General features: G+C 54.7%; 1 protein-coding gene across 1 annotated transcript in view; it reads left to right on the forward strand.

Moving 5' to 3' along the window:
- Nucleotides 1–23826, forward strand: part of CACNA1E (calcium voltage-gated channel subunit alpha1 E) — a 92352-nt gene extending 68526 nt beyond the window's left edge. Inside the window, exons 30-48 of the mRNA XM_065649168.1 lie at nt 339–540; nt 741–905; nt 1333–1443; nt 2525–2608; nt 2701–2826; nt 3028–3093; nt 5291–5382; nt 5804–5969; nt 6104–6231; nt 8941–9037; nt 15689–15794; nt 16912–17019; nt 17531–17631; nt 17913–18019; nt 18648–18756; nt 19949–20077; nt 21748–21928; nt 22033–22226; nt 23287–23826. Of these exons, the coding sequence (XP_065505240.1) occupies nt 339–540; nt 741–905; nt 1333–1443; nt 2525–2608; nt 2701–2826; nt 3028–3093; nt 5291–5382; nt 5804–5969; nt 6104–6231; nt 8941–9037; nt 15689–15794; nt 16912–17019; nt 17531–17631; nt 17913–18019; nt 18648–18756; nt 19949–20077; nt 21748–21928; nt 22033–22226; nt 23287–23826 (2812 nt within the window). The remainder of the gene's footprint in view (nt 1–338; nt 541–740; nt 906–1332; nt 1444–2524; nt 2609–2700; nt 2827–3027; nt 3094–5290; nt 5383–5803; nt 5970–6103; nt 6232–8940; nt 9038–15688; nt 15795–16911; nt 17020–17530; nt 17632–17912; nt 18020–18647; nt 18757–19948; nt 20078–21747; nt 21929–22032; nt 22227–23286) is intronic.
- Nucleotides 23827–25483: the final 1657 nt, after the last annotated feature.

A 25483-nucleotide genomic window follows, 5' to 3' on the forward strand; every position in this document is an offset into this window, starting at 1 on the left:
TAATCCTTTCTCCTGTGTGGCCCTAAGCTATATTTTAGCTCAGTTTTAGAGGTGACCATAGCTCATGCTTGTGCGAACTTGAGCAATTCTTTCCTCTGTATGTGGAGCACTGGGAAATCCATTTTCCACTAAGGTCACAGGCAAAGCTCCATAAAACAGGCTGTAGCCACTTGGAAGGTTTGTGCTTGTAAAGCAGATTAAGACAGAGGTTTATGTTATTGTTACAAGCACGGACAGACAGAGCTGGCTGTACGAAGTGGGTCCCGTGAGATGCGGCACGTGGTGGCAGTCCTGATGGGCATATCTCTGGTTGCTTTTCTCCACCTCTCTGCCCACAGGGTGCTGCAGCATTCGGTGGACGTGACGGAGGAAGACCGTGGGCCCAGCCGCAGCAACCGCATGGAGATGTCCATTTTTTATGTCGTCTATTTTGTGGTCTTCCCTTTCTTCTTCGTCAACATTTTCGTGGCTCTCATCATCATTACGTTCCAAGAGCAAGGAGACAAAATGATGGAGGAGTGCAGTCTGGAGAAGAACGAGGTATGACCCTGGGAGAGGGGGAAAGAGGACGTTTCCATGGATTTTCTGCAGTTTGGGAGCTTGGAGCTCCCTAGATGTTGAAAAGGTGTAAGAAACCTGTGAGCCACCTGCCTGCCCAGCCCATGAAGGAAAGAAGTGTGGCAGCCACCGTCCTCCACGTTACCATCGGGGGGGGTCTGATGGTCGTTGTTTTTTTCCAGAGGGCCTGTATTGACTTTGCCATCAGTGCCAAGCCCCTCACACGGTACATGCCCCAGAACCGACACACCTTCCAGTACCGTGTCTGGCACTTTGTGGTCTCCCCGTCCTTCGAGTACACCATCATGGCCATGATAGCGTTGAACACCGTGGTGCTGATGATGAAGGTGAGCCGGTCATGGTGAGCCTATCCTGTTTGGGGTGGTGGGGAGAAGGAGGATCGGTCGGGAGGGGACCAGAGGGTGTTTTGGTTGTTTCTAGGAGATGCTTTGAGGCAGAGTCTGAGGATGTGTTCCCCTGGCACAGTCACTTGAAACACCACATGCCTCAAACTGCAGGCAAGATCTTCCCTAATGATGACCCAAATGATTTGGATCTCTTAACTATTGCAGAAAGATCTGGGTTTACTCTGTGCTTCTGTCTTAGAAGCAGTGGCAGCTGCCTTAGGAGAGGGGTGGAGAGGGGGAACAGGAGATGGTTTTGAGGCACCCAGGGCAAGGAGCATGGGCCACTGCAGGTCTTCCCTGAGATGGTCATCAGCCAAGAGGCTGACAGGTCCCCTCCTGCCTAGCGATGTCTCTCTCTTTCCATTAGTACTACTCTGCTCCGTACACCTATGAGCTGGCCCTGAAGTACCTGAACATCGCCTTCACCATGGTCTTCTCCTTGGAGTGCGTCCTCAAGATCATCGCTTTTGGCTTCCTGGTGAGTGGCTGCTGCTCCTGTTCTTGTTGAGGGTGTTAATTTGGGGGTTGGCAGCACGCAGATCACAGAGGGAAGGTGTTAATAGTGTGAGGTGGTTGATGTTTTTGTTGGATCCCAGCCTGAGAGCTGCTTTTAGGTTGGAATCATTGCTTTGGTTCTCATTAAACTTTCCACTGCTGGATGCTGGTGGAGGAAGCCACACCGTTGCTTTACTTTTTGCCTTGTTTCTGTGGTACTCTGGTGCTTGGACTATGTATGTGCTGCCAAAGCCAACTGCTGTGACCATGTCAGTGGCTGCAGTCCCTTGTCCCCAGAAGCCATAAGATGCCAGTGCATTGCTGTCCTTGGGCTGTATCAGTCTCCAGCTGCTTAAGATTTGGATTGTAGAATCATAGAATGGTTTGGATTGGAAGGGATCTTTAAAAGTCATCTAGTCCAACCCCTCTGCTATTAGCAGGAACATCTTCAACTAGATCAGGTTGCTCAGAGCCCCTTCAGAGACATTTGAAGCCACAGACTGTGTCTTCTTCAGCTACTCTTTGCTGCTTATGAGCAAGAGTTGGATTTGCTCTTTTATAGTTTCTTTCCTATTTCTAAGCCATACTGGGAGATGAGATCCTCTAGCAGGGTGGTTTCTAGCCATCCTCCCTCCTTCCAGTGCCTCCAGCCATGGTCAAGTCCAGTCTTGCACCAGCTGCAGCACAAACATTGGGGACTGAGGTGGGTCTGGGTGGTCACAAAGAGGAAGGCAAAGCAGCCTCGTGGCTGTGAGGGCTGTCATGCTGAGCCATTGCAGCCTGCGCAGGGCTGGCTGTGGCTGCTTTCCCTGCTCCCATTCGCCAAGGTGGCCTGTTGGATGCGTGAGTCATCTCCCAGGAGAAGCTGCTTGCTGCAGACACTCTCAGGTCCGCCGTCTCAGACGCGGGATGATGCTCCAGACCATGGCCGCATACAAATAGGCGGCAGGGTCTCTGCTGCTGCTACCATTGTCCATGAGCAGCCTTGGCTCGTGGCGCAGCACCCGTCAGACCTGCCATCCCTGAGATCAAATCCATGTTCCCTCTCTCCTTCCTTTTTGCAGAATTATTTCCGGGACACCTGGAACATCTTTGACTTCATCACCGTCATCGGCAGCATTACGGAGATCATCCTGACGGACACCAAGGTGAAGCAGGGACTGGGAGAAGCGGGGTGTACCGCTGGGAGGGATGGGGGGGCCCCCACCTACCGCCTGACCCTCTTCTCATCTCCTCCCAGCTGGTGAACACCAGCAGCTTCAACATGAGCTTCCTGAAGCTCTTCCGGGCTGCTCGGCTCATCAAGCTGCTGCGCCAGGGTTACACCATCCGCATCCTGCTCTGGACCTTTGTGCAGTCCTTCAAGGTAAGTCCCGTGTGCCCCGGTCTCCTCCCAGGCCACGGTGCTGGGATGCTGCTCACAAATGTGGGCAGTTCCCAAGGTCTTGCTGCCTTGCTGGCTTGTAGAACAGACGGAGGGGCACAGCTTACCTGCTCGCTGTGCTTTTTGTACTCTTCTGGTGCTGGACCTGAGCTCAGTGAGATGACTCATCTGCTTCTCTTGCAGGCTCTCCCTTATGTCTGCCTCTTGATCGCCATGCTTTTCTTCATCTATGCCATCATTGGGATGCAGGTGAGCACAGACATCTCAATGTGCATCCCTCTGGTGCAGACAGGCTGTGGACCAGCACATCCTCAGCATTACACACAGCAGCCAGCCTTGTGCCTGCCTGTCATTACTTCACTCAGTCACGGTGTCTGGCAAGGTCCCGAGGGTGGAACAGCGTGTTTGGGAGCCACAAAACCACATGCCCTGGGAGAGCTGCCACAGGCTTGTTCAGTCAAGCTCCACAGCTGCCTTCCCAACTTGTCCCCTTGGAGATGTGGCCTTGGGGACTCAGCTGGGCATCCCATGGTGGCAGCTGCTTTCAAATCGCCACCCCTTTGTTTCACAGGCAATTCAGTTTCAGAAATGACACCCCATCTCCAACTCCGTAGCAGCCCCCAGAGGTTGATTTCATGCCTGAAGGGGACCTGGTGAGCAGCCTTCTGCCTTTCCCATCTGAAGGGCTGCGTCGTGGCGGTGATCCCCGCAGCCCACCCTCCACCTGGTCCCTCTGCGGAGGGACGGTCTGATGGTCCGCTTGGGCTCTTGTGCTTAGGGACCTGCAATGACCTAGCAGATGGTGGGAGGTCATAGAACCATAGAACAGTTTGTGTTGGAAGGGACCTTCCAAGCTCATCCAGTGCCCCCCCTGCCATGAGCAGGGACATCTGCACCAGCTCAGGTTGCTCAGAGCCCCGTCCAGCCTGGCCTGGGATGTCTCCAGGGATGGTTCATCCACCACCTCTCTGGCCAACCTGGGCCAGGCTCTCACCACACTCAGTATAAAAAAACTTCTGCAAAGGTCTGCAGAGCATGGGGAGATGTGAGCTTTCCAGGCTCCAGCTGATAAATAAGAAGCACGTGAGCTAAAACCCTCAGCTCCACACGTGCCTCGGGGCTGGCTTGGTTCTACCATGACTAAATCCCACGCTGAGGATCTGACAAAGCATCTCTGACGCCGAATGCTTGGGGTCTGGAGCTGCCCTATGAGCCAGCTGCCGCGGTACCCCCCGCCGTTGCCCGATGTGTGCTGCCAGGATGGGCAGATTTTGGGGGGGCAGCACTTCTGTCAGCTGGGGCTGCTTGGCAGCGCTGGTGTTTCGTCTCTTCCACCCCCTCTCTCCCGCCCAGAGAGGCGCGTGGTTGGTTTTTGGCCACTCTGTCCTACACATCTCAACACCGGTTCCAGGTGTTCTTGGCGCTAAACAACTGCCATCTGACTCAGCCCCCCCTCCCTGCCGTGTGGTAGTATTTGATTTATTTTATGGTGGTGTGTTTTTGGGGGGTTTTTTTTGTTTTTTTTTTTTTAACATAATTGTGAACAAATCCCCAAGCAGTAAAGTATGTGGGCGTTATTTGAGCAAAATAGCTGGAGGCAGAAAATATTCTACAATTACACATTCCAAAAAACCTGTACAGAGGGAAAAAATACTCTGCAGTTAGTGTATTTTTAGGTTCACGGAAAGTGGAATAAATATTTAACGGTAATAACGGCATATTTTTCCTATTTGAGGCACTCTGCAAGCATTTGTCATGTCCTACAATGGCCTTGGCTGTGGGTCGTTATTAGAATGTTGTCCGTGTCTGGGGCTTCATTGCCTCTTTTGGCCCTGGGGACGGTAGTCTCAGGTGTCTGGCTGTCTGTGTCAGTCTGTCCCTCCATCACTGAGCGCTTCCCCATCCTGTTTGCACCACTGTGCCCAACCCCAGCATCACGGATGGCATTCCCACTAAGGGAAAAGCTCCCAGGAGTTTCCAGGACTGGGACCCAGCACCCACCCAGGGTGATGAGACTCGTCTCTTTGCCTCAGGACCACCGGGCACCGTGCGATGCTCAGGTGCCTCTTGTAGCAGAGCAGAGGGATGCATGTGAAGTGGTTGGACTCTGGTTGATCTCAGGTCCTCTGTGCTCCTGTTTCCATGGCATTTCGGCCTCTCGCAGCCTTTGCCGCCCACCACAAACCCCTGCGGGGGAGAGGAGAGTCTCCTTCACCAACGGCTGCTCGGTGCCAGCTCCTTGGCTGTGCACAGGGCTACTTTTTCATGGGGAATTGCACAGAGAGGCTGTTTTGGGGACTGGCCGTGCTGAGGGTGATGGACCTGGGGCAGGACCGGTCCCTGTAGCACAGGGGTGCGTGCCCATGAGCCAGGGTGAACATGCAGCTGGTTCCCTGGCTGCTGAGCTCTTGCCTGAATAATTAAGCCCTTTTTCTCCCTCCTGTAGGTTTTCGGCAATATCAAACTAGACGAGGAAAGCCACATTAACCGGCACAACAACTTCCGCAGCTTCCTGGGCTCCCTCATGCTCCTCTTCAGGTAAGCAACCCTAGAAAACTCCTCTGGCAGTGTTTTTGGGTGCAAGTGAGCCAGGAGCTGGGCTGGGCAGGTTCTCACTGTTTGGTGGAGTTCAGCTATTGGTGTTAGAGAGCAGCTGGGCAAACACACAGCCACAGGAGCTCAGGAACCCTGTTTTTTTTTCCCCACCCTGCCCCCAAAGAAAAGACGTCTGTCTCCCAGCTCTTTGGACCAGTTGGCTGGGGGGCAGTTTGCCCTGTGTGCCAGGAGCTACACTTGTGTGGGTCCAGCTGGGTTGCTGCTGACTCGGTTCCTCGCTCCTCTGCATGCCGGAGATGGGCAGGGGGTTGCATAGCTTCTTGCGAGGCTTCTCCTGGGGGCATCTGTCCCAGCTCCATCCTGTGGCACCACGAGCTGCTGAGCACCACTGTGTTGGGTGCAGGAGCGCCACGGGAGAGGCATGGCAGGAGATCATGCTGTCCTGCCTGGAGGGCAAAGGCTGCGAGCCGGACACGACAGCAACGTCCGGGCAGAATGAGAACGAACGATGCGGCACTGACCTGGCTTACGTTTACTTCGTCTCCTTCATCTTCTTCTGCTCATTCCTGGTGAGTTCCCTTCTGCCCGAGAGCCCTGGGGGGTTCCTCTCATCAGTGCCCCAACCTGCATCCAATCCATAAGGTCACCTCTGCTCCCTCGCCTCCTACTTTCGTTTCTCTCTGCCTTTTTCCATTTCACTTAGATGCTCAACCTGTTTGTGGCCGTCATCATGGACAATTTTGAATACCTGACTCGGGATTCCTCCATCCTGGGACCTCACCATCTGGATGAGTTTGTCCGGATCTGGGCAGAGTATGACAGAGCAGCGTGGTATGTAGCCAGCTCATTCTCCTCCCGAGCAACCTCTCACAGCTGGTTTTAAGTGGGTGTCTCTGTCTTCTACTATTGGAAACCAGCTGTGGTGCCTGGGATGGTCAGGGAAGGGCTGCTCTGGCCCACGGTCATTACAAGAGCAGCGGCTGGTTCCTACAGCACCTGGTGGCACAGGCGTCTTGGGTGATGTTGACAGTTTGCCATGGTGTTTATCCTGAGTGCTGGAGGTTCCTGCTCTTCCTCTTCTCCCCAACCAATGGGTAGGTCCCTCTCCACCTCCTTCCCTGTCCCTGTGCACCAACTGGGTGTCCCTGCCCTGAGACCAGCTCCATCGCCTGGTCCCCAGCACCCGCGACCCCCCATCGGAGCAGGGCTGAGGGTGGCTTGTTCCCAGCCCTGGGGAGATGCTGGAGGTCTATTGGGCTCCTGACAAGTCACCTCTCAAGAACCTTGTTTGGAGTGTGTTTGGGGAATTGTGTTCCTACACTGGCCAGCCTGCTCACCCCTCTAGAGACAGGAGGACTTTTTTTTCCCTGCACTCAAGCCTTTGCTGACGAGGACCCCAGCAAACAGGGCTCCCGTTTGCAGGTGGCAGTCTGTTCCCAGCAATGGAATGGGGTTCATATATATATATCTATATCTATATACACACCCTGGCCATATATACCCTGGGTGGCCAGGCTTTGGCTCTGCTGCCACTGCAGACAAGCTGCTCTCCGCTGTTCCCTCTGGCTCGGTCTGGAGCATCCACAGGGCAATGTGGAGCCCTCGGCAGCTCTGGATGTTTGCCTGCCACTCAGCCCCAGCACCATGAAAACACGTCGTGTGTCCCCTTCCTCCCTCTCCCAGCCTGGGGACAGCCTCTTTGGAACCATGGCCCTCTCTTGCTGTTCGGGGGAGCGTGGGCGATCTTAGCTTGAGAGACCTTGGCAGACACACGCGTTCCCTTTGGAGACTCCTCGCCTCCACTGCTAATGTCCTGCCCCTCAAGAGACCAGCTCTAGCCAAGATTCTTTTTCTTTTCTTTTTTTTTTTTTTTTTTTTTTTAAATTCCTAATGCCATCAGCTCCTGGCATAGTTTCCTCCACCGTTTCTGTCCAAGCCTGGGCAGCTCAGTGCTGGCCAGGTTCCTCCTGGCGTGGTCTCCTCCAGCACTCTTGCTGCTGTGCAAAGTCCCTGTGGGCAGGTAGGTTTGATAGGTAGTGGGTGAATATGCCCGTGTGCGAGGGGGAGAGGTCAGTGTGGGTGAGTAGGTGGTCCTGATGGACCTGATGGAGAGGAGGTGGGAGCAGTGAAACATCCAGCTGCTCGGTGTGGAGTTTCTCACATGTGGATTTTGGGAGGGATTTCTTCACACCAGGCCCTTCGTTCTCTCTCACCTCCTGTGTTGGTGGCCTTGAGTGTCCAGGACAGTCACTGTAAAAGCATGCCCAAGCTGTCCTATTGATGCCATGCACCCCTGAGCAAGCTGTGCTCTTCCATTGTGGTGTGTAGTTAGGGGACACGTACAGGAGCTGGTGGTGCTGGGCCCGTGGGACAGCCCTGGCACCCGTTGCTGGGTGAGGAATGGGTGAGTACATCCAAATGGGTCCCATCGCCTGAGTGGGGCAGCAGTTCTGCATCCTGACACCAGGACCATCACGTGAAGGGTCTCGTGGGGACACCATCCATCACCATGGGGGCTCAGAGGTGGGTTTTGCCCAGACAGTTGGGTTAGCTCTGGCTAGCAATGGAGAAGGGATGGGAGAAGGACAAGGAGAAACCAGAGGCAAATTGCTGGGTAGGATGGTGATGCTGATCTTTGCCTCTTTGTGTGGTTTCCCTCCAAGCTTGTCTAAGGATGCTCAGGAGGCTGCAGCACGCTGCACCTCAGCACTTCCACCCCACGGGGTCCTGCTTCCCAAAGGGCTCTGGTCTGGAGCAGAGTGGGGAGCTCAGCGTCTGGCGGCCCCTGCACCCTCTCTTGCCAGCTCTCCGCCTCAATGGCTTTGGTATTTCAGCCGGTGCAGGAGGGACACGGGCTGTATCCTGCGGTGACTGCACCTGGGTCTGGGGAGATGTGCTTCTGTGGGAGAGAAGGGGTGTGTGTATGGGAGGGTTTGCTTCTAATAATGTGTACCCTTGGCAGAGTGTGGTCTGGTGGTCAGAGCACAGGACTGGACTGTGAGAGACCAAGGTGCTAGTGCCAGAGCCACCAGTCACCGGCTGGTCACATTATCTCTCCCCGTCTCAGGTTCCCCAGATACTGGAGGTACAAGTGACTCAGCTGCCAACCTCCCTGGGACCTTGTGAGGACCAGAGAGTTGGCCACGTGAGGGTAGGAGGCTCTCTGGTGGTGTGATGGGACACCACTCCATCAAAAGGGCTCATGGTGGCTAGAACCCAACCAAGCTGCAGTCTCACCCCCGTCTAAAATCCCAACCCTCTCCCACCAAGTGTAGGTGGCCAAGGGCATGATGAGAAAGGGTGATGGGGTGGTGTCCACTGCCAAAACCATCCTTCTCCAGGGTAGGCGTGGGTCAGTACGAGGAGATATGGAGAAGTCAGTAGCTGATGCTCACAGCTTTCCCCTCTCTGGGTCTGACAGAGCCAGAAGGAGAGAAGCCACGTACCCACAGATGGCCTCAGCCCCGCTCCTGGTTAAGCTCTCCATCCTCCCCTGCACCCTCTCGGTGTCCTATTAACCCACCTGTGCTTCCTTTGCAGCGGCAGGATCTCGTATAAGGATATGTACAAATTAGTACGGGTGATCTCGCCTCCTCTGGGCCTAGGAGAGAACTGCCCCTACAGGGTGGCGTGCAAGGTTTGCCTCCCAGTCCTCCGCCACAAACCTGGCCCCGGGACGCACCATCCACCCCTCCTTCCCCCCCTGCTCCACCGCCCACCCGAGGGAACCCTGACGTTGCTTTCCTTTGAGTTTAAAGAGGTCCACGGCCTCCCAGAGCCAGCAGCTGTCCTCCTCCAGGGGAGGCATGAGTGGGGCCAGGGGGACGTCAGAGCCTCCCGGGGTGGGTTTTGACAAATTGTGGCCCCAGCCAGCCCCCCCACCCCAACGCCATAGGTTCAGAGTCCCCCGAAGGGTCCCAGGCCAAATGCCACCGTCCCTGCTTGGCTTCTCACAGTGTCCTCACGCAGGAGCAGGACTTTTTTGGGGGGTTCAGGTGTGGTTTACTCCTGGGGAGGGAAGGGAGTGCAAAGGCAGGAGGATGTTGGAGACTTTGCTGTCATTTTGGAGAGTGAGGACTGGGGGAAGGATGGGGAGGCCATGGTGACCCCTGTCCCTGGGGGACACTGTGCTGTTCCCAACAGGCTCTTCCTCAAGCGTGGCACTCAGAGGACACACAACCATGTCTCTGGGGAGCAGGACTCTTGCTAGTCTTGCCCTTGGCTTGCTGGACTTGCTTGGGAGGTGGTGGCACCTGGACACATCTCCGGAGCTCAACAGCTCCTCTCTCTCTGCTTGAGCCGAGCTCCCTGCTGCTGACTGTGAGTCCATGGCAGCAATTTGGCCTCCTCGTGCCTCTCTGACTTGCACTTCTTTTTTTAATTTTATTTTGGGGTGACAACTGAGCAAAATCATGTGCCTGCTGCCTTCTCTGAAGTGCCACAATGCCTATGTCTGTGTCTATAGTATGAAAGGATGGACCACTGAGCTTGCTCTTCCCTCTGCATCCCTCCTGGTCTCTGAGGAGATGTACAAGGGCAGCTCAGGTGCCCCTGACGCTTGGTCTTGGCTCAGCAGAAGAAGAGTGTTCCTTGGTGCGGCATGATGTAGCCATCACATCCTTCTGGGCAGGTCAGAAATGCTTCTTCCAGCCAGCATCCCTGGAACGAGTTTGTCACCCTCCACAGCTGGTCATGGGAATGATAAACACATTTGAAATCTTGAAGTAGACCACCGGAAGAAATGCAGAGCAAGTGAGACAAGACTTGGGCTCTCGGTCGTCTCATTTATGCAGAGGTATTTAGTGACAGGAGGTTTCTTGCAGGAATCTCAGATGGCTCATCTGTTCAAGGAGGGGCTCCTTGCAGACTTTCTACTCTTTTCTGTTGCATCCCTGGCAAAGGATGCTGGCTTTCAGGACACTTGCTCAGGTCCCTGCAGATAGAAGACACCTTCAGGAGGAATTTCTAGTCTTTCTTGATTGACATCAGGGCTCCTCCTCCATGTGCATGAGACATTTCAAGGACAAGAGATTTTTCAGGGATTCCTGCTGCCCTGGAGCAATTCCCAAAAGGCAACTGATGAAGAAAGAAAACCTGTTTGGTTGTTGCATCTTGTCACCATGATCCAGATCCCAAAATGCCAACCTGAGTTTCTCACCTTTTCAGTTTGGTGAGCCTGCCCCGCATACTGACAGTGCACAAGTTCACCTTCCTGGAGCCCACACCCCTGTCCTGCTGTGACAACGATGACCTGCAGAAACAACCACAAACGTGCTTATAGAATCATTTGGATTGGAAGAAACCCTCAACATCATCAAGTCCAACTATTAACCTAACACTGTCACTAAACGATGTCCCTAAAAACCTTTACGGAGTGGTGGACAGCCTGCTCTGTACAAGATGGTGCTTGGGCAAGTTCAGGACGCAGCACAGTGGTGCAGCGTGATATGGAAGTATTCCCATTAGCCAATCCACAGGTGGGCTAATGAAGGGGTATTGATGCAGAAAGGCTGCCCATGGCAGTCCAGCAAGCTCTGTCCTTATGCTGGGGAGAGCAGGTCTTGTAAGCATATCTTGCTGGGACTCGATCTTGGCAGCCTTCTCCACTCCTTGAGGCTATCTCTGCCTTTCTTTCACCCCCTCTGCTCCTAGCAGTCATGCCAAAGTGAGACAAGGCGTTATTTTTGCCCCCTAAAAGTACCCCTGAGGTTGTCATGTGTTAGGTGAATGGTCCACAAACATTCATGTCGCTGTGGACATCTCCTATTCCCGAATCTACTCTCGCATCACTTGCTGTTCTGGTGCTCTAACATGGCACTGTGTTTGTTTCTGTCCCCCAGATTTCCCCCATCACTCACAGGGTTCTTTCAGAGCACCAGGACCGAGCCATTACTGCCTGGTGGTTTTACAGGCCACCCCGTGCCACAGCCACAGGGTACATCTCCCTCCAGACACAGGACAGATGGCCAGCATCTCCCATCGAGGATGCTCCCATGCTGGGACCAGCTCTTGGGAACCATCTTGTTCACATAGATGTTGTTCCACATGCCTTCCTGTCCTTGAGTCTGGGGGATGTGGTTTCTGGGCACTGCTGTCCTGCTCAAAATGCTTCAAGATCTCTGCTCTGAGGAGCAGCAAAGCGTGCAGCCTGTCTGTGAGAGCAACACCGTTCTCGTGAGGTCCTTCTTGGTTACTGACGCAAACTCTTCCTTTCACGGGAGCCTGTGGGGAGAATTTCAGTATGAAAGATACAGTGCTGGGTACACTAAAATCCTCCCTGCCAGGAAAGGTGGGTGAAAGATCACTGTCTTTCTTCCTTTTTTGCACAAAGCTCGTGCATGAAATTTAGAAGTCATCTGCACCACTTCGGACACCTTGAGTCTGTGCACGTCCAGCTCTGCTAAGGTGCTGCTTACAGACTCTTGGACCTGGATGTTTCCTCTTGATCGTCCCACTTCGTAGTCTCCATTGTTGTTATCAATCCTCTTTCCAACGCATTTAGGTGTGTCAGGTCTCAAAGGGGATCGCCTGCCCAGCCTGCGCTGCGCCTGCATCCCAAACAGCTCCCATTGCGGGTCATCACCATCCCTAGTTCACATCTGAAATGTCACAGCTGATCTTGGTGGGGGCCTCTTCGGCCAGGAGGCTGCTTCCAAGCCTGCCGGTACCCCCTAAGAAGAGGTGATATCGTCTTCTCCCCTTTTCACGCTGCTCTCAGCACACGGGTAGAGGATTGGTCAGGATCCTGCAAGGAGTGCTTAATTTTTTGGCAGTGCCCTTTCTCCCAAGCCACCCCGGCTGTGATGGGTTCCTCTCCAGCAGCATCCTCCCAGCCCAGCTGTAAGGGTTGATGCCTTTGCTGTTGCAATGTTGCCCTTGACCATTAACCATCCTGAATGTCGCAGTGCAGGTTTGGAAGCCTGGCATGAGGGGAGGAAGAAGTTGCTGAGCCCAGGATCCCTGGGACATCATAGAATCATAGAATCATTTTGGTTGGAAGAGACCCTCAAGATCATCAAGTCCAACCATTAACCTAACACTGGCACTAAACCACATTCCCAGGAACCTCATCTATGCGTCTCTTAAACCCCTCCAGGGATGGTGACTCCACCACTTCCCTGGGCAGCCTGTTCCAGTGCTTGACAAGATGTACTTGAGTGGCCTCCAGGATGTGCAGAGAGAGGGAGGCACAGCCCAAGTATCTCAGCCTGGCAGAGGGCTCAAGGCATCATTGGGTGGCCCGTTTTCGGTAGCGTTCCTCGCTGCACAGCCCTGGGCAGGTCCTTGCAGAGCAGAGGAATGCGAGGTGGGGGTCCGTCCTAGCTCCCTCCCTTGGGAAACCCAAAGGAAGCCCAATGTTGGAAGGCCCAAACAGCTGCCTCTGCTGAGACTCTTTAAACTCCAACCTGGTGGAACTTGCAGCCGCATGTGGGAGAGAGCCAGGGCGGGAGCATGGCATGTGTAACTTTTCCTCCTGGTTTGGTTTTTTTTGGTTGTTGTTTTTTTTTTTTTCTTTATTTTTTTCAGCCAATTCAGCATGCCTTTTTTTGCACTGGTGCATGGTGGGGAAGTGGTCCATCCGCAGAGCCAGACGGAAGCAACTGGGCATCTTCCTTTGACAAGTGACCCTGGCCCACTGCCTTCTATGCAAGATGCTGCCTCCCAATTGCATAGACCTTATGAGCTGGGGATACACAGCCTTCCAGCTATGGGTTAGGTGGCCATGCAAAGCAACACCCAGGTCCCCCCCCAGGAGGGAAAGATGCTCCGGAGGCCACAGAGCACTGTGGTGCAAACCACCCTTATCTCAAATAACCCATGGCTTGAGTGCCGTGTATCTGATTTATACCACTCACACACAGCCCTGGAACCTCTGGGATGAGTTGGGGGCTGCCGGAGGGCTTTAGGAGCTTTAGGAGAGGGGTTGAGAGCAGAGAAGGACCCCCAGACAGCAAGACAGGCGCTCGAGGCCAGCAGCAGAGAGGAGAGGGGTGAGTTGCTTTCGGCCAGCATTCCTGGGTCTGTGTGAGCAGTGCTATAAATCCACATCAGGACAGTCTCTCATGTATGATTTGCCTTGATTAATGGGTTTCCTGTTCTTTTCCTGTTTGTCCGTTTGTTTCTTTTTTTTTTTTTTTCTCTCCTGTTTTCCTGTACTATTTTTTGTTCGTACGTTTTTTCCGCTCTCTGGGAATGCCTCCTTCTCTCTCTGCATCTCCCTCCCTCCCCTTCCCCCTTCATGAGCAGTGGCCGAATCCATTACACTGAGATGTATGAAATGCTGACTCTTATGTCACCACCGCTAGGCCTCGGCAAGAGATGTCCTTCCAAAGTGGCCTATAAGGTAGATCAACCCTTCCTTCTACGGGGGCTAGAGCCGAGCAGGAGCCGGGACTCGAGGGAGCTGCGGGAGGTGGGGCTGTGGGGAGCTGGGGAGGTGTTGGGGGCATCCAACATGTGTTTAGCTCATTTGTGGGGAGCCTGGTGCGCTCAAAAGAGTCCTGGCCACGCCGGTTGGTCTCCACAGCCCACGCATGTGATGCTGGTGTGGTCACTCATAAGCCCGAGGAGCTCTGGGGTGGAAGACCCCGGTGGGAGAGGAAGGGCAGGGTCAGCAATTCAGGGTGTTTCAAAAAGATGGACCCAACATGTTACAATTACACAAAAATTTACAAACGGTTTAATGAGTTACCAGGTTTTAGTAACCTCTTTATAAATGCTCTATGTTCTCTTCACCTGCTGGATGGACAACATCAAGGCAATGGTTGATAATTTGTGGTTGCAGAGTTATAGTGATTTCAAATTGGGTCCATCTTTTTAAAACACCGTGTAGCGTGGAAGCGGGGGGGTTGGAGAAGACGAGGTGAGGAGCAAGCCCGTAGCACAGCTGGGAGGGTGGGATGTCCCCAGGAGCTCACTGACCCAAGCTCGTCCCCTGGGCTTGGAACCATCCTTGTCCTGGCTGGTGCAGAAACAGGACTAAAGCCCATGGAGGTGGGAAGCGGGTGGGCAGCAGGGACATATCCCGAAGGAGCAGCTCTGCAGTGCCCGAGGAGCACAAGCTATCTCAAGGATGGCTTGTGCAAGGCAAAGCCAGGTGCCTTCTAAAGGTGTCTCTTGAGTTTTATCCCCATGCTTCTTCTGGGCCAGCAGTCGTGCTCCCGGCTGCATAGGCATGGAGCACAGGAAGCCCTGAAGGACCTGGGGTGGGAGCTACATGGCTTTGCTGAGGGCAGCAGCTGCTCGGACAAGACCTGGAGCTGTGGAGCAATGTGTTGTCCAGGTCTGGAGCAAACTGGAGCTTTCCTTGGCAGCGGGCTGCTGCCTGCAGCCCTTTCCGCAGCCTTCAGGGGGGCTTTCTGCACACTTGCAAACACGCTGCCACCCTCTCCAGCTCTCCCCTGTTTGTTCACGCACGCATACATCCATCATCACACTTTTCCAGGAGAAAAAAAAAGGGAGGTTTGAAGGCAGGGAAAGGACATGAGCAGCCCGGGGTGAGGGCGGGGGGGGAAGGAATGGGCAGGGAAGGGGTGACCCAAGGTATTCACAAAGCAAAATATACTCTCTGGAAAGTGGATCTGGTCACTTCCGTTTGCACCCTGCCTGCCCAGGGTGGGGAAGGAGCATGGCGTGTCTGACCTGCCCTGGTTGCCCTTCTTCTCTTTCCTTCTGCACTTTTTCTCCCCCCTCCTTCCCTTCCCCACCCTCGGATAATTTGGACCCTGTGCATGTGCTGGCAAAACTTCATCTCTGAAAAGACGCAAAAAAAGGGAGCGCCAGGATGTAGCATGCTAGAGGAATCCAGCCGATCCGAAGTCCCTGAAGGTTAGGGACCCTCCTCTCCCCTGCCCCAGGTGGGAAGGGTCGAGAGCTGGAAAGCCAAACCCGCCGGGGAACGGAAACCTGAGCCCCCGCTCCCCTTCCCGAGCATCCCCCACGCCCGCATCCCTGAGGGGTCTGGGTGTCTTCCCAAAAGTGCTGGGAGGTGCCGGGGAAGGGGGGGCTCAGGGGCCGTTCCTGGGGTGCAGGAGGAGCCCTGGAAGGCAGTGAGCCGGTGTCCTGGGGTGGAAGGAGCCGGGGGGGAGGGTGGCGGGGTGATCCTTGCCCTTCTTTTTTGGCTGTGCTGTTTTGACACTCTTTGTTGCTTTTTATTTTTTTTTTTTAATTTTTATTTCATTTTTTTTTTTCCCCTTTTGTTTAATGTTTAATTTCTTTTCCTCCAGCCTGGTCGATGTGTTTTTCGATATTGTTTTCCGTCCGCTGTTTTCTTCTCTCTCTTGCGCAGAGACTGGTGCTGATGAACATGCCCGTGGCCGAGGACATGACGGTCCATTTTACCTCCACCTTGATGGCGCTGATACGCACGGCCTTGGACATCAAAATTGCCAAAGGTGAGGTCAGTGGGGTAGAAGGGACAGAACCAGGAGGGTTTCAGAGGGACCAGCACTCATCCTTTGGGCGGGCTGAAGACATCACAGCCAAACTGGGGTTGGCCACCCAGAACCTGGCAGGTGGATAGAAGTGATTACCTTAAACAAACAAATTTCTGCCACTCTAAAAAAAATCTATTTCTTTAGGGAAGAGGGGGCCAGTTTTCCACTAGAAGCTGTTTCTAGAGAGCAGAAATGAATTGATGTCCACTGCATAACAGACAGAGAGAGAATTCTCCTTCCTCCCCATATACAAAACCAAACCAGGAAGGTAAAAGGTCACAAGGCTGGGGAAAAGAAATCTCTCTCTCGAGGAAGATAAAGTGCTCAGATCTGGAAAATCTGCTTTGTTGTTGTTGCGGGAAACACTCTGATTCATCATATCAAAAGCTTTCTGCTGAAACATGCCATTTTCAATAAAATGTCCCCCGGGAACAGATCAGCTGTTGGAAGAAAACCCAACCCGGGGCAAGATATCGGCAAAAGCCCAGTGCTAAGACGGCTCCTTGGGTTCAAGCCCCTCTAGATAAAGCAGAGGTTTGAACCTGGTTCTCCTACAGCTTGGCAGAGTTGCCCCAGGCTTGGGTGTCTCTGTCTGGCACATTTTGACAGTTCCCCTTGAGCCTGGGTCTTCCTAAGGTGAGCACATCCCATCACCACCAGCCAGAGAGCTCTGCTCTTCACTTTGCACAGTTTTTAAGGATTTCAACCAAATGGAGCTGCTCTTTCACCAGCACATGATCCGCTCACCAGCAAAGTGGGGCAGCAGCAGCAGGTGTGTGTGGGCTGGAGTAGGACTGGAGCCACAGAGACGGACCCAAGGCGAGCTTGAAGATGGCAGCTTTGAGTGGGAGGGCAGGGGACGGGGAGATGGAAGCACATATGGAAGGGATGGTGGGAACATTTCCCCCGCGAGAGCAGGAGACCAGGCTCGGTGATGCAAGGTGGCCCTGCCAGCCCAAAGGGCTGGTTGCTGCTTGTGAACCTCACTTCAGCCTGGGAAAGGGGTGATTTTAGTTGGGTCCTGGTGCCAGGTCTAGAGGTACGTGGATCATTTTTTCCCACCCTGCTGTTCAAGGTGGTGCAGATTGGCAGCAGTTAGACTCCGAGCTTCAAAAGGAGATCCTGACCATTTGGCCTCACCTGTCCCAGAAGATGCTGGACCTGTTGGTACCCATGCCAAAAAGTAAGTCTCTGCAGGGACTGTCATCATCGGCAAGATCCCATCAAACCTGCAGCAACTTCTTCCCAAAGAGAGGTGGGGACCAGTCAGACCAGTCTCCAGCTGGGGGGAGAAGTGGGAAGAGGGTTTGTGTTGGTATGGGCTGGTTTCTGCCTTGCTCTGCCTGGCTGCTTGGGAACCCTCTTGAAAAATGTCCAGTTTGCAGTGATCTATTCCTGCCAAGCCCAGAGTCTCCTGGAAATCATCTCTGGAGCATGTAAGGGCAGGAGGCTGAGCATCGTTTGCTGTGTTACATATGATGATATGATAAAGCCGTTTGTCTTGGTGGTTTATGATGATGCTTTCAAGCCATCTCCATCCATTTTATTTCCATGTGGATGTTCAGGTCTCTTGGAGTGGTGAGCAGAGTTAGAGGGTCATCAGGTTATCCCACAGTAGGGCTGGTGCCTTTAGACCTGCTGTTTCTCTTCAGACAAAAGTGTCCCTCTCCTTCCTTCCCCTCTTATGTTTGCAGCCTCTGACCTGACTGTTGGCAAAATATATGCAGCCATGATGATCATGGATTACTACAAGCAGAGCAAAGCCAAGAAGCAGCGGCAGCAGCTGGAGGAGCAGGTGAGGCTCAGCATGGGCACGTGGTGGGCCCGACGGGGATGTTCAGAGCATCCTCGCTGCTTCCTACCACATCCCAACCAAATGTGCAACCAGCCTCACGGGACGCAGCTGAGGGATGAAGGCGGTAGGACAGGTTGGAGTTTGGTGACTACAAGGCATGTGTATGTGCATCCTCGGTCCCCAACAGCAAACCTTCCCAAGAAGTGGAGACTTGGTTGGTGAAGCACTGCATGTTCATCTGCATTTAGTACAAGCTCAGCTTCTTCCTTTCTTCAATACAGAAAAACGCTCCCATGTTCCAGCGCATGGAGCCGTCCTCCTTGCCGCAGGAAATCATCTCGAATGCCAAGGCTCTGCCTTACCTCCAGCAGGACACCCTCTCGGGCCTGTGAGTATCACCCTGAGAAGAAGGGAGGTATTCCTGGTGCTTTTCTGGTCCTGCAGCCCTCATTCTCTGGAGCTGACACTGGGATGCACAGAGTTAAAGAGCTGCTGAGAGCAGGGAAAACCCAGACTGAGAGAGGAATCTCCTGGTACAAAGTTTTTGCAGGATCCCGGGAAGCTGGTGTGTGTTGGCATCACCAACAGCAGCCAAGGGGGATGGCCAGGTGTTTGCATGGAAGCTCTTGCAGGACCATTGTGGCACTAAGTGCAAATTCTCTTACCTAGGAGGGTCTGGGATGGACCTGAACCTCAAGAGCAGTTGAGCAGTGGGTTCCTGAGTGGTGCAGGGTCAGTGGGAGATCCCAGCACCTTGGCTGGTGGGAATGAATGATGGGAGTTGCTGGCAAGTGCACTTGGGATGTCCCACTGCTACCGCAGGACCTGGTGCACTGGTGCCCTCTCCTGCCCAGGCACCACTTCAGCTCTCCACAGCACATGGTGTTTGTCCTGGGGGTCTTGACAGCCTGGGGGACAAGCACAGGGGCTCCTCAGCTCTGAGATACTGGAGCGGTGATGCTTAACAATGGCAGCACTCGGCTTGTGGTTCCCCTGAAGCTGAACTGTCTTTGCAGGAGCAGCCGCAGCGGGTTCCACTCGCTGAGCCCGCTCTCGCCGCAGGAGATCTTCCAGCTGGCGTGCATGGATCCGGCCCACGGGCAGTTCCAGGAGCACCAGTCTCTGGTAAAGTCACACACTGCCTGGTGGGGACTCGCCCGCGGTCACAGCGAGGATGCTGGTGGGCATGGGGAGGTGTGGGGCTGCTGGCATGGCGGTGAAACGCTGCTCCCTGCCCCTGTGGCAGCTGCTGGGTCACACACGGATCTGAGCAGGGGACAAATCTCCCTGGGTGTCACCCAGCTGGGGCTCTGGCCCCTCATCTTTTGACACAGCCATCCCCGGACCGGCCAGGGTCCAGGCAATGTCAAGTGCTTTTGGGGCAACAGCTGTGAGTGGGGTCTGATGTCCTGCAGTAAAATATCCTTCTCTTCACAGGCTACTCTTTTTTTCCACTGAGCACACTCATTTCAGTGGGTTACCCCGTGCTGAGTGATGGTATCTGATGTTTTCGGATTCATGTTCATTTTGTTGTCAGTGCTGGTGTCCCTGACCCCAAACCAAGCTGTCAAACTGTCTCCCAACAGGAGCACACCCCTCCGGCCTCACACACATGCCGGCCAGCAGCAGCAGCATCTGTCTGTCTGTCTGTCTGTATATATATATATATATATACATATCTCTATATATCTCTCTCCATGTCTGTGTGTGTGCATTTGTGCACCACCATGACATTTGTCAGATGCAGTGTGGTACCACTGTGCATCCCCAGCCCGGTCCGTGTCCCCAGGGTCTGTAGTTCTCTGTGTGAGCTGTCCCCTGCCCTGGCCACCCTGTCCATGCCACCATCCTGCCGGTGGGGAGGTGACAGATGAGACTCCCCCCTCCCCATAAAGTCACCTTTGAGAAGATCTCCAAGGTCACTCCCTGCCCATCTCCTGGATACCACATCCTGTACAAGAGTCCCCTAAATTGGGAATTAACCAAAGAGCAAAAGGAGAAGGAATTAAAGCCCAGGCAGTAAGGGCATCACCAGATCCGGGCAGGGTTCCCACCACCAGTGAAGAGGTGCAAGATGAATTGGCCATCAGGCGAGCCCGAACCACCACATCTGGGCTCCCCTCCAATGGCTTGTGAGTCTGAGATTATTCTTCAGTGGCAACATGATAGATGATATATTTTAGACTTCCTTTTTGGCCCGCTTAAAACTACCATCTCTGGTTGAGAGAGCAGGTGTGTTCCCTACCAGTGGGGCAGAAGCAGCGCACTGCCCTGCTCCAGCCCCATCCCAAGAGCTTGGCTGTGTCTTTATTTCCAGGAGCCAGAGGTTAGGGAGTTTCAAAGAGTGCAGCCCTCTAACCGTGGCAGCTACCTTCCCGTGGACACTCAGGACCACGCTGTCTCTGGGAGGGCCTCCTCCATGCCTCGTCTCACTGTGGATCCCCAGGTAAAACCAAGCAAAGCCCCCACGGGTGCCGGGTCCAAGTAAAGCCCTGCCAGGTAACATTGGGGCTTCTCTCCACACTGAGCAAGTCCTGCAAGCTCCGTGCATCCCCAGTGCCCTGATATCAGAGCATCTCCACATCTTTGGAGTGCTGCACAAGTAGGAGAGTTGCTGTTGCCCTAAATGGGGAGAGCAGCCAGGGGAATCCATCTCCTGGCTCGTGTGGGGAGGTCCATGGTGGAGCAGGACCAAGCCGGGAGGTTGCAGGGTCCCCCTGCAGTGGGACATTCCTCCTTTCCTCCAGCCCTGGGTGCTGGCTGAGGTTTGCGGAGTCCCAGCCCGGCTGTGCGATGATGTCCCAGGTGATGAAACGCCTTTTCCTTCGTTTCCCATTGTCCCGATGCACGTGCTTCTCCGTCTGTCCAGGGGAACCCAGGCCACATCTCACCTCCTCGTTTGTCTGCCCGGTTTCTCTGTTGTTCTGTCTTGTTACTCAGCCTCCACACAGACACAGACTCTCTTGCAGGGCTTGGTTTTGCTGTGAAGTCCTTGGGTCTGCTTTCTCACAGAGGTGCTGGTGTGACATGTTGTGGCACTTTAGGACGTGAAGAGGAAGGGAGGCTTTGCCTTGTGGGCTTTATTGACCATTCGGCAGCGGGGGAGATGATCAGAAGGGAGGGGATGGGAGCAGAAAGGGGACGGTGTGAGGAGACAGTGAGAATGACCTGAGGCTGCGGAGGGAAAAAGGTGCTAGAATAAAGTGAAGGAAAACATGGAAGGAGGTGATGTTCTGCAAACAAAATGTGAGAACACAAGCTGGAAGGAGGGGTGAAGGTAGAAAAGAGAAGCATAGAAGCGAGAAAAGAAAGGAGAGGGATGATAAACTAAAGGAGAGGAGATTCAGGCCAGACATGAGGAAGAAATGTTTTACACCGAGGGTGGTAAGACACTGTCCCAGGTTGCCCAAAGAGGTGGTGGATGCCCCAGCCCTGGAGACATTCCAGGCCAGGCTGGACGGGGCTCTGAGCAACCTGAGCTGGTGCAGATGTCCCTGCTCATGGCAGGGGTTGGACTAGATGAGCTTTGAAGGTCCCTTCCAACACAAACTGTTCTATAATTCTATAAAACCTCAACATGAGTGGGGAGAAGAGGGAATGAGTGCAGGGGAAGAGGATGTGGGAATAAAGGAGGACATAGGGGACCAGTGCTGCCACTGGAAAACTGGCATAGCCAGGAGAATAAATGCTAAGTGAGGGGCACCAGGGGAATCCCCCTTCTCTCAATTATTTCTTCTTTAATGTCTCTGTTTGCTCCGCTCAATCCTGTTTTTGAGGGGGGATGGATGCTGAGGCAGCCTGGGTGGCAATGGCCTGTGTCCCCATGCCTGTGGGGGGATGCTGCTGCCCTGCCCTGACACACAGCCCCTTGGCTTGGACCTCAGCCACTGGCTTTGCTTGCAGAGCACGGGCAGGGGAGCTCACAAGCTGAACCCCACTTTCCTCCCACCCCTGATTTGTGCAGAGATTATTTAGGGGGTCTGTGTTCAGGCTGGCTGCCCCCCTACGCCCTGAACCTCCCCATCCCAGAGGCTGGTGTGCCAGTAATAATGGGTGAACTGGTAATTCTATAACTGCTAACCCCTTCCCCGGCCGGCCGGGGTTGCTGCATTGCAGGTGGTGACGGACACGAGCTCGATGCGGCGCTCATTTTCCACCATCCGGGACAAGCGCCCCAACAGCTCCTGGCTGGACGAATTCTCAATGGAACGCAGCAGTGACAACACCTACAAGTCCCGCCGGCGCAGCTACCACTCCTCGCTCCAGCTCTCCGCCCGGCGCCTCAACGCCGACTCGGGTGAGCAAGGATGGGTGACCTCATGCCACCCCAAAAACATGCCAGCCAAGCGTTCCCTGCTCCTAGGGAGGGGATGGTGGGGACTGATAGGGGTGTCCCTGCAGGTCACCGGTCTGACGGGCATCGCTCGGGCGGCAGAGAGAGGGGTCGATCCAAAGAGCGCAAGCACTTGCTGTCCCCCGACATCTCCCGCTGCAACTCGGAGGAGAGGAGTCCCCAGGCACAGGACGAGTCACCAGAGCGGCGGCGTGAGTCCCGGTCACCCAGCGAGGGCAGGTCACAGACACCCAACAGGCAGGTGGGTGAAAAAATACTTTTTAAAGGCAAAGGGGATCACAGACAAAGCTTCTTGCCAAAAAAGGGAAGATAAGCCCCAATCCTGGGAGCTCTGTGCATGGAGGGTGTTGGTCTCTTCTATCGAGTAACAAGCAATAAGATGGGAGGAAATGGCCTCAAGTTGCATCAGTGGAGATTTCGGTTGGATATTGGGAAAAATTTCTTCCTGGAAAGAGTTGTCAGGCACCGGAACAGGCTGCCCAGGGCAGTGGTGGAGTCGCCATCCCTGGAGGGGTTTAAAAGATGCGTAGATGAGGTTCTCAGGGATGTGCTTTAGTGACTGTTGGGTTAAAGGTTGGACTTGATGACCTTGAGGGTCTCTTACAACCAACATGATTCTATGATCTTCCTTTGGTGGCGTCTGTCCGTGTTCCCCATGAGCTGAGCACGTTGGGGCTGCTCAGGCACCCTGCAGAGGATTTGGGGAGAGAGGTGGATCTCCACACCGATCCTCTCACTGCCATGGTATGTGCTTACTGGCAAGGATGAGGTGTCCCAGCTACACAAGCCTGAAGATGCCAGTGCTTGTGTACTTGAAGCCCATGGAAATGCTGACTGTAGAGGCCACCAGCCAGCCAGCTGTTAGCTAATCCCTCAGTGGGTTAGGCAGTGTCCTGCTGTTGGTGGCCACCAAAAGGTTTTTGCTCTTGACCATCAAGAGCAGACACATCCTTGTCCCTGGTGCAGATTCTGAGGCAGGGATAGGGTGGTAAAATACTGGCCCAGGTTGGCCAGAGAGGTGGTGGATGAACCATCCCTGGAGACATCCCAGGCCAGGCTGGACGGGGCTCTGAGCAACCTGAGCTGGTGCAGATGTCCCTGCTCATGGCAGGGGGGGCACTGGGCGAGTTTTGAAGGTCCCTTCCAACCCAAACTGTCCTATGATTCTGTAGGGTGGGTGTGGGTGCAGGGGGCTCATCTGAGCAGGAGGATGCTCCAAGGAGCCCCACGGCTTGCGGGGGGTGGGTGCCCGGTGCTGCCCGTCGCCCCTGTATTCCCCAGCATGTCTTGGTGCCTTGCAGGGAACGGGCTCCCTGAGCGAAAGCTCCATCCCCTCCATCTCGGACACCAGCACCCCCCGGCGAGGCCGTCGCCAGCTCCCGCCGGTGCCCCCCAAACCGCGTCCCCTCCTCTCCTACGCCTCCATGCTGCGACACGCCGGAGACGCCTCGCCGCCCCCCGAGGAGACCGAGGGGGGGTCCCCGCTCCTCTCCTCCACCTTGGAGCCCGACGCCGCCGGCTTGACCGAGTCTTCCAGCTCCCCGGCGGGGAAGCAGAGCCGCCAGTCCACCCCTCACCGTTACATCTCGGAGCCCTACCTGGCCCTGCACGACGACTCGCACACCTCAGACTGCGGGGAGGAGGAGACCCTCACCTTCGAGGCGGCCGTCGCCACCAGCCTCGGCCGTTCCAACACCATCGGCTCGGCCCCACCGCTGCGGCACAGCTGGCAGATGCCCAATGGGCATTACCGGCGGCGGAGGCGAGGGGCAGGGCAAGGGGTGATGTGCGGGGCCAGCATCGACGTGCTCAGCGACACCGAGGAAGATGACAAGTGCTAGAAGCTGTCCCCACCGTCCCATTTCAGCTCCCCGTGCCCCGTCCCGCCGCCATCCTGCCCCTCTCCAATGCATGCTCTTCGCCACGCCTGGGAATGAAACAAAACCAAAAGCAAAACGCTGGGGGAAAGGAGAAATGCAAAACGTCTGGAACGGAGGGGAAAAAAAGAAAAAGAAAAAAGAGAAAAAGACAAAGAAAAAAGAGAAAAAGACAAAAAAAAAGTCTTTGTGCAAAAAAAAATTAAAATCTGTCGACTTTCATTTATTACTATCACTTTTTTTTTCTGCACAGAGAAGCAGTTGATGGGCAGCAGACCGTGTGTGCTGGGGGGCGAGCAAGAGCCCTGCTCCCAGCCCTAGCAGGACCCCCGGGAAGGCTCATCCCGATGAAGCGGGACCCCCGGGAAGGCTCATTCCGATGAAGCGGGACCCCCGCGAAGGCTCGTCCAGATGGTTTTCTGCTCCCTGAGGCCAGAGTCCCAGCAAGGGGGTACTGTGACCCCCTTTGCTCTGTGGCTCAGAGTTTCCTTCCCCGCGGGTCTCGCCCAGCCCAGGGGCAAGGGGTGATGTTGGGGTGCAAGGGGTTGGGTTGCACCAGGCAGATCAGGGCGGCTCTGCCTGCTGGGGGGGGCAAAACCGAAGCCAACAGGTTTATACTGGGGCAGGGGGGAGCAGGGTGGGGGGCTCAGTGCTGCTGAATGTATCCCATCCCCCACTGACATATTTATTTCTATGCGGAGAACTCTAGGTGTGGCTGTGTGTGTATATACGGTATGTGTGTGTATATATATTTATATGCTGTATATATAAAGATATACACATACATGGATTTGTTTTAGTCATCTGACAATGCTGGGGGGAGCCCCTGGGGGTTTTCACTGCCTGCACCCTGGGGGGCTGCTGTGTATCCATCACATTGGGAACATCACCCTGTTCCCCTCACCCCCTCCCAAATGTTTTTGTCGGTGGGAATTGCGTTTTCTCTGTTAGGGGTGGCCGTGGCGAGGGGTCTTTGGGCAGCCGTGCGGTGCCCACGGGACAAGGACGGGGCTGTCCCTGGGCGAACAGCTCGTTCGGCACTGGTGGTGCCAAGGGGGTGATGGCAAACCTCTCAGCAGCCTCTTTGCTGTGTTTTCCCAGGAAAAGAAGATTCCTGCATCTGCAGGGGAGAGAGATGATGTTGTGCATGCGTGGCGGTACCCTAACATCTGTTCTCCAGGCTGAGGAGCTCAGCTTCGGTACCTCCCCTGCCTCAGTTTCCCCTGCAGCCATGGCCTTTGCCTGGCACCCCCTTCAGAAGCAGGGTGCCTTGGGGATGGCTGGCCGGCTTTGCAAACCCCCTGGCCTCGGCGCAGGTGGGTGTCCGAGGGCTTTGGGAGAGGAGTGTGATCTGGGGGCGAGCAGGGTGGCTCGTGCCTCCTGCAAATACCAAAAAATGTGGTATGCGGCCACCATCCAGCGCCGGTCACTAATTAATCTGGTAATTATGTGCTGTCAGGTCTAACGATCCATGCGCACCCTCGGCTGTGGGTGCAATGCTTTGCCTACCAGCCCGGGGAGATGCTGGTGGCTTTGTGGTGATGGGTGGCTCATCCTGATGATCATTCTGCTGTGAGTTGTGTCTGTCCTCAGCCCAGCCATGGTCCTGGGGAGCTTTTGG

Source organism: Caloenas nicobarica, chromosome 20, assembly GCF_036013445.1.
Source record: "Caloenas nicobarica isolate bCalNic1 chromosome 20, bCalNic1.hap1, whole genome shotgun sequence".
In the NCBI taxonomy this organism is placed as follows: Eukaryota; Metazoa; Chordata; class Aves; order Columbiformes; family Columbidae; genus Caloenas; species Caloenas nicobarica.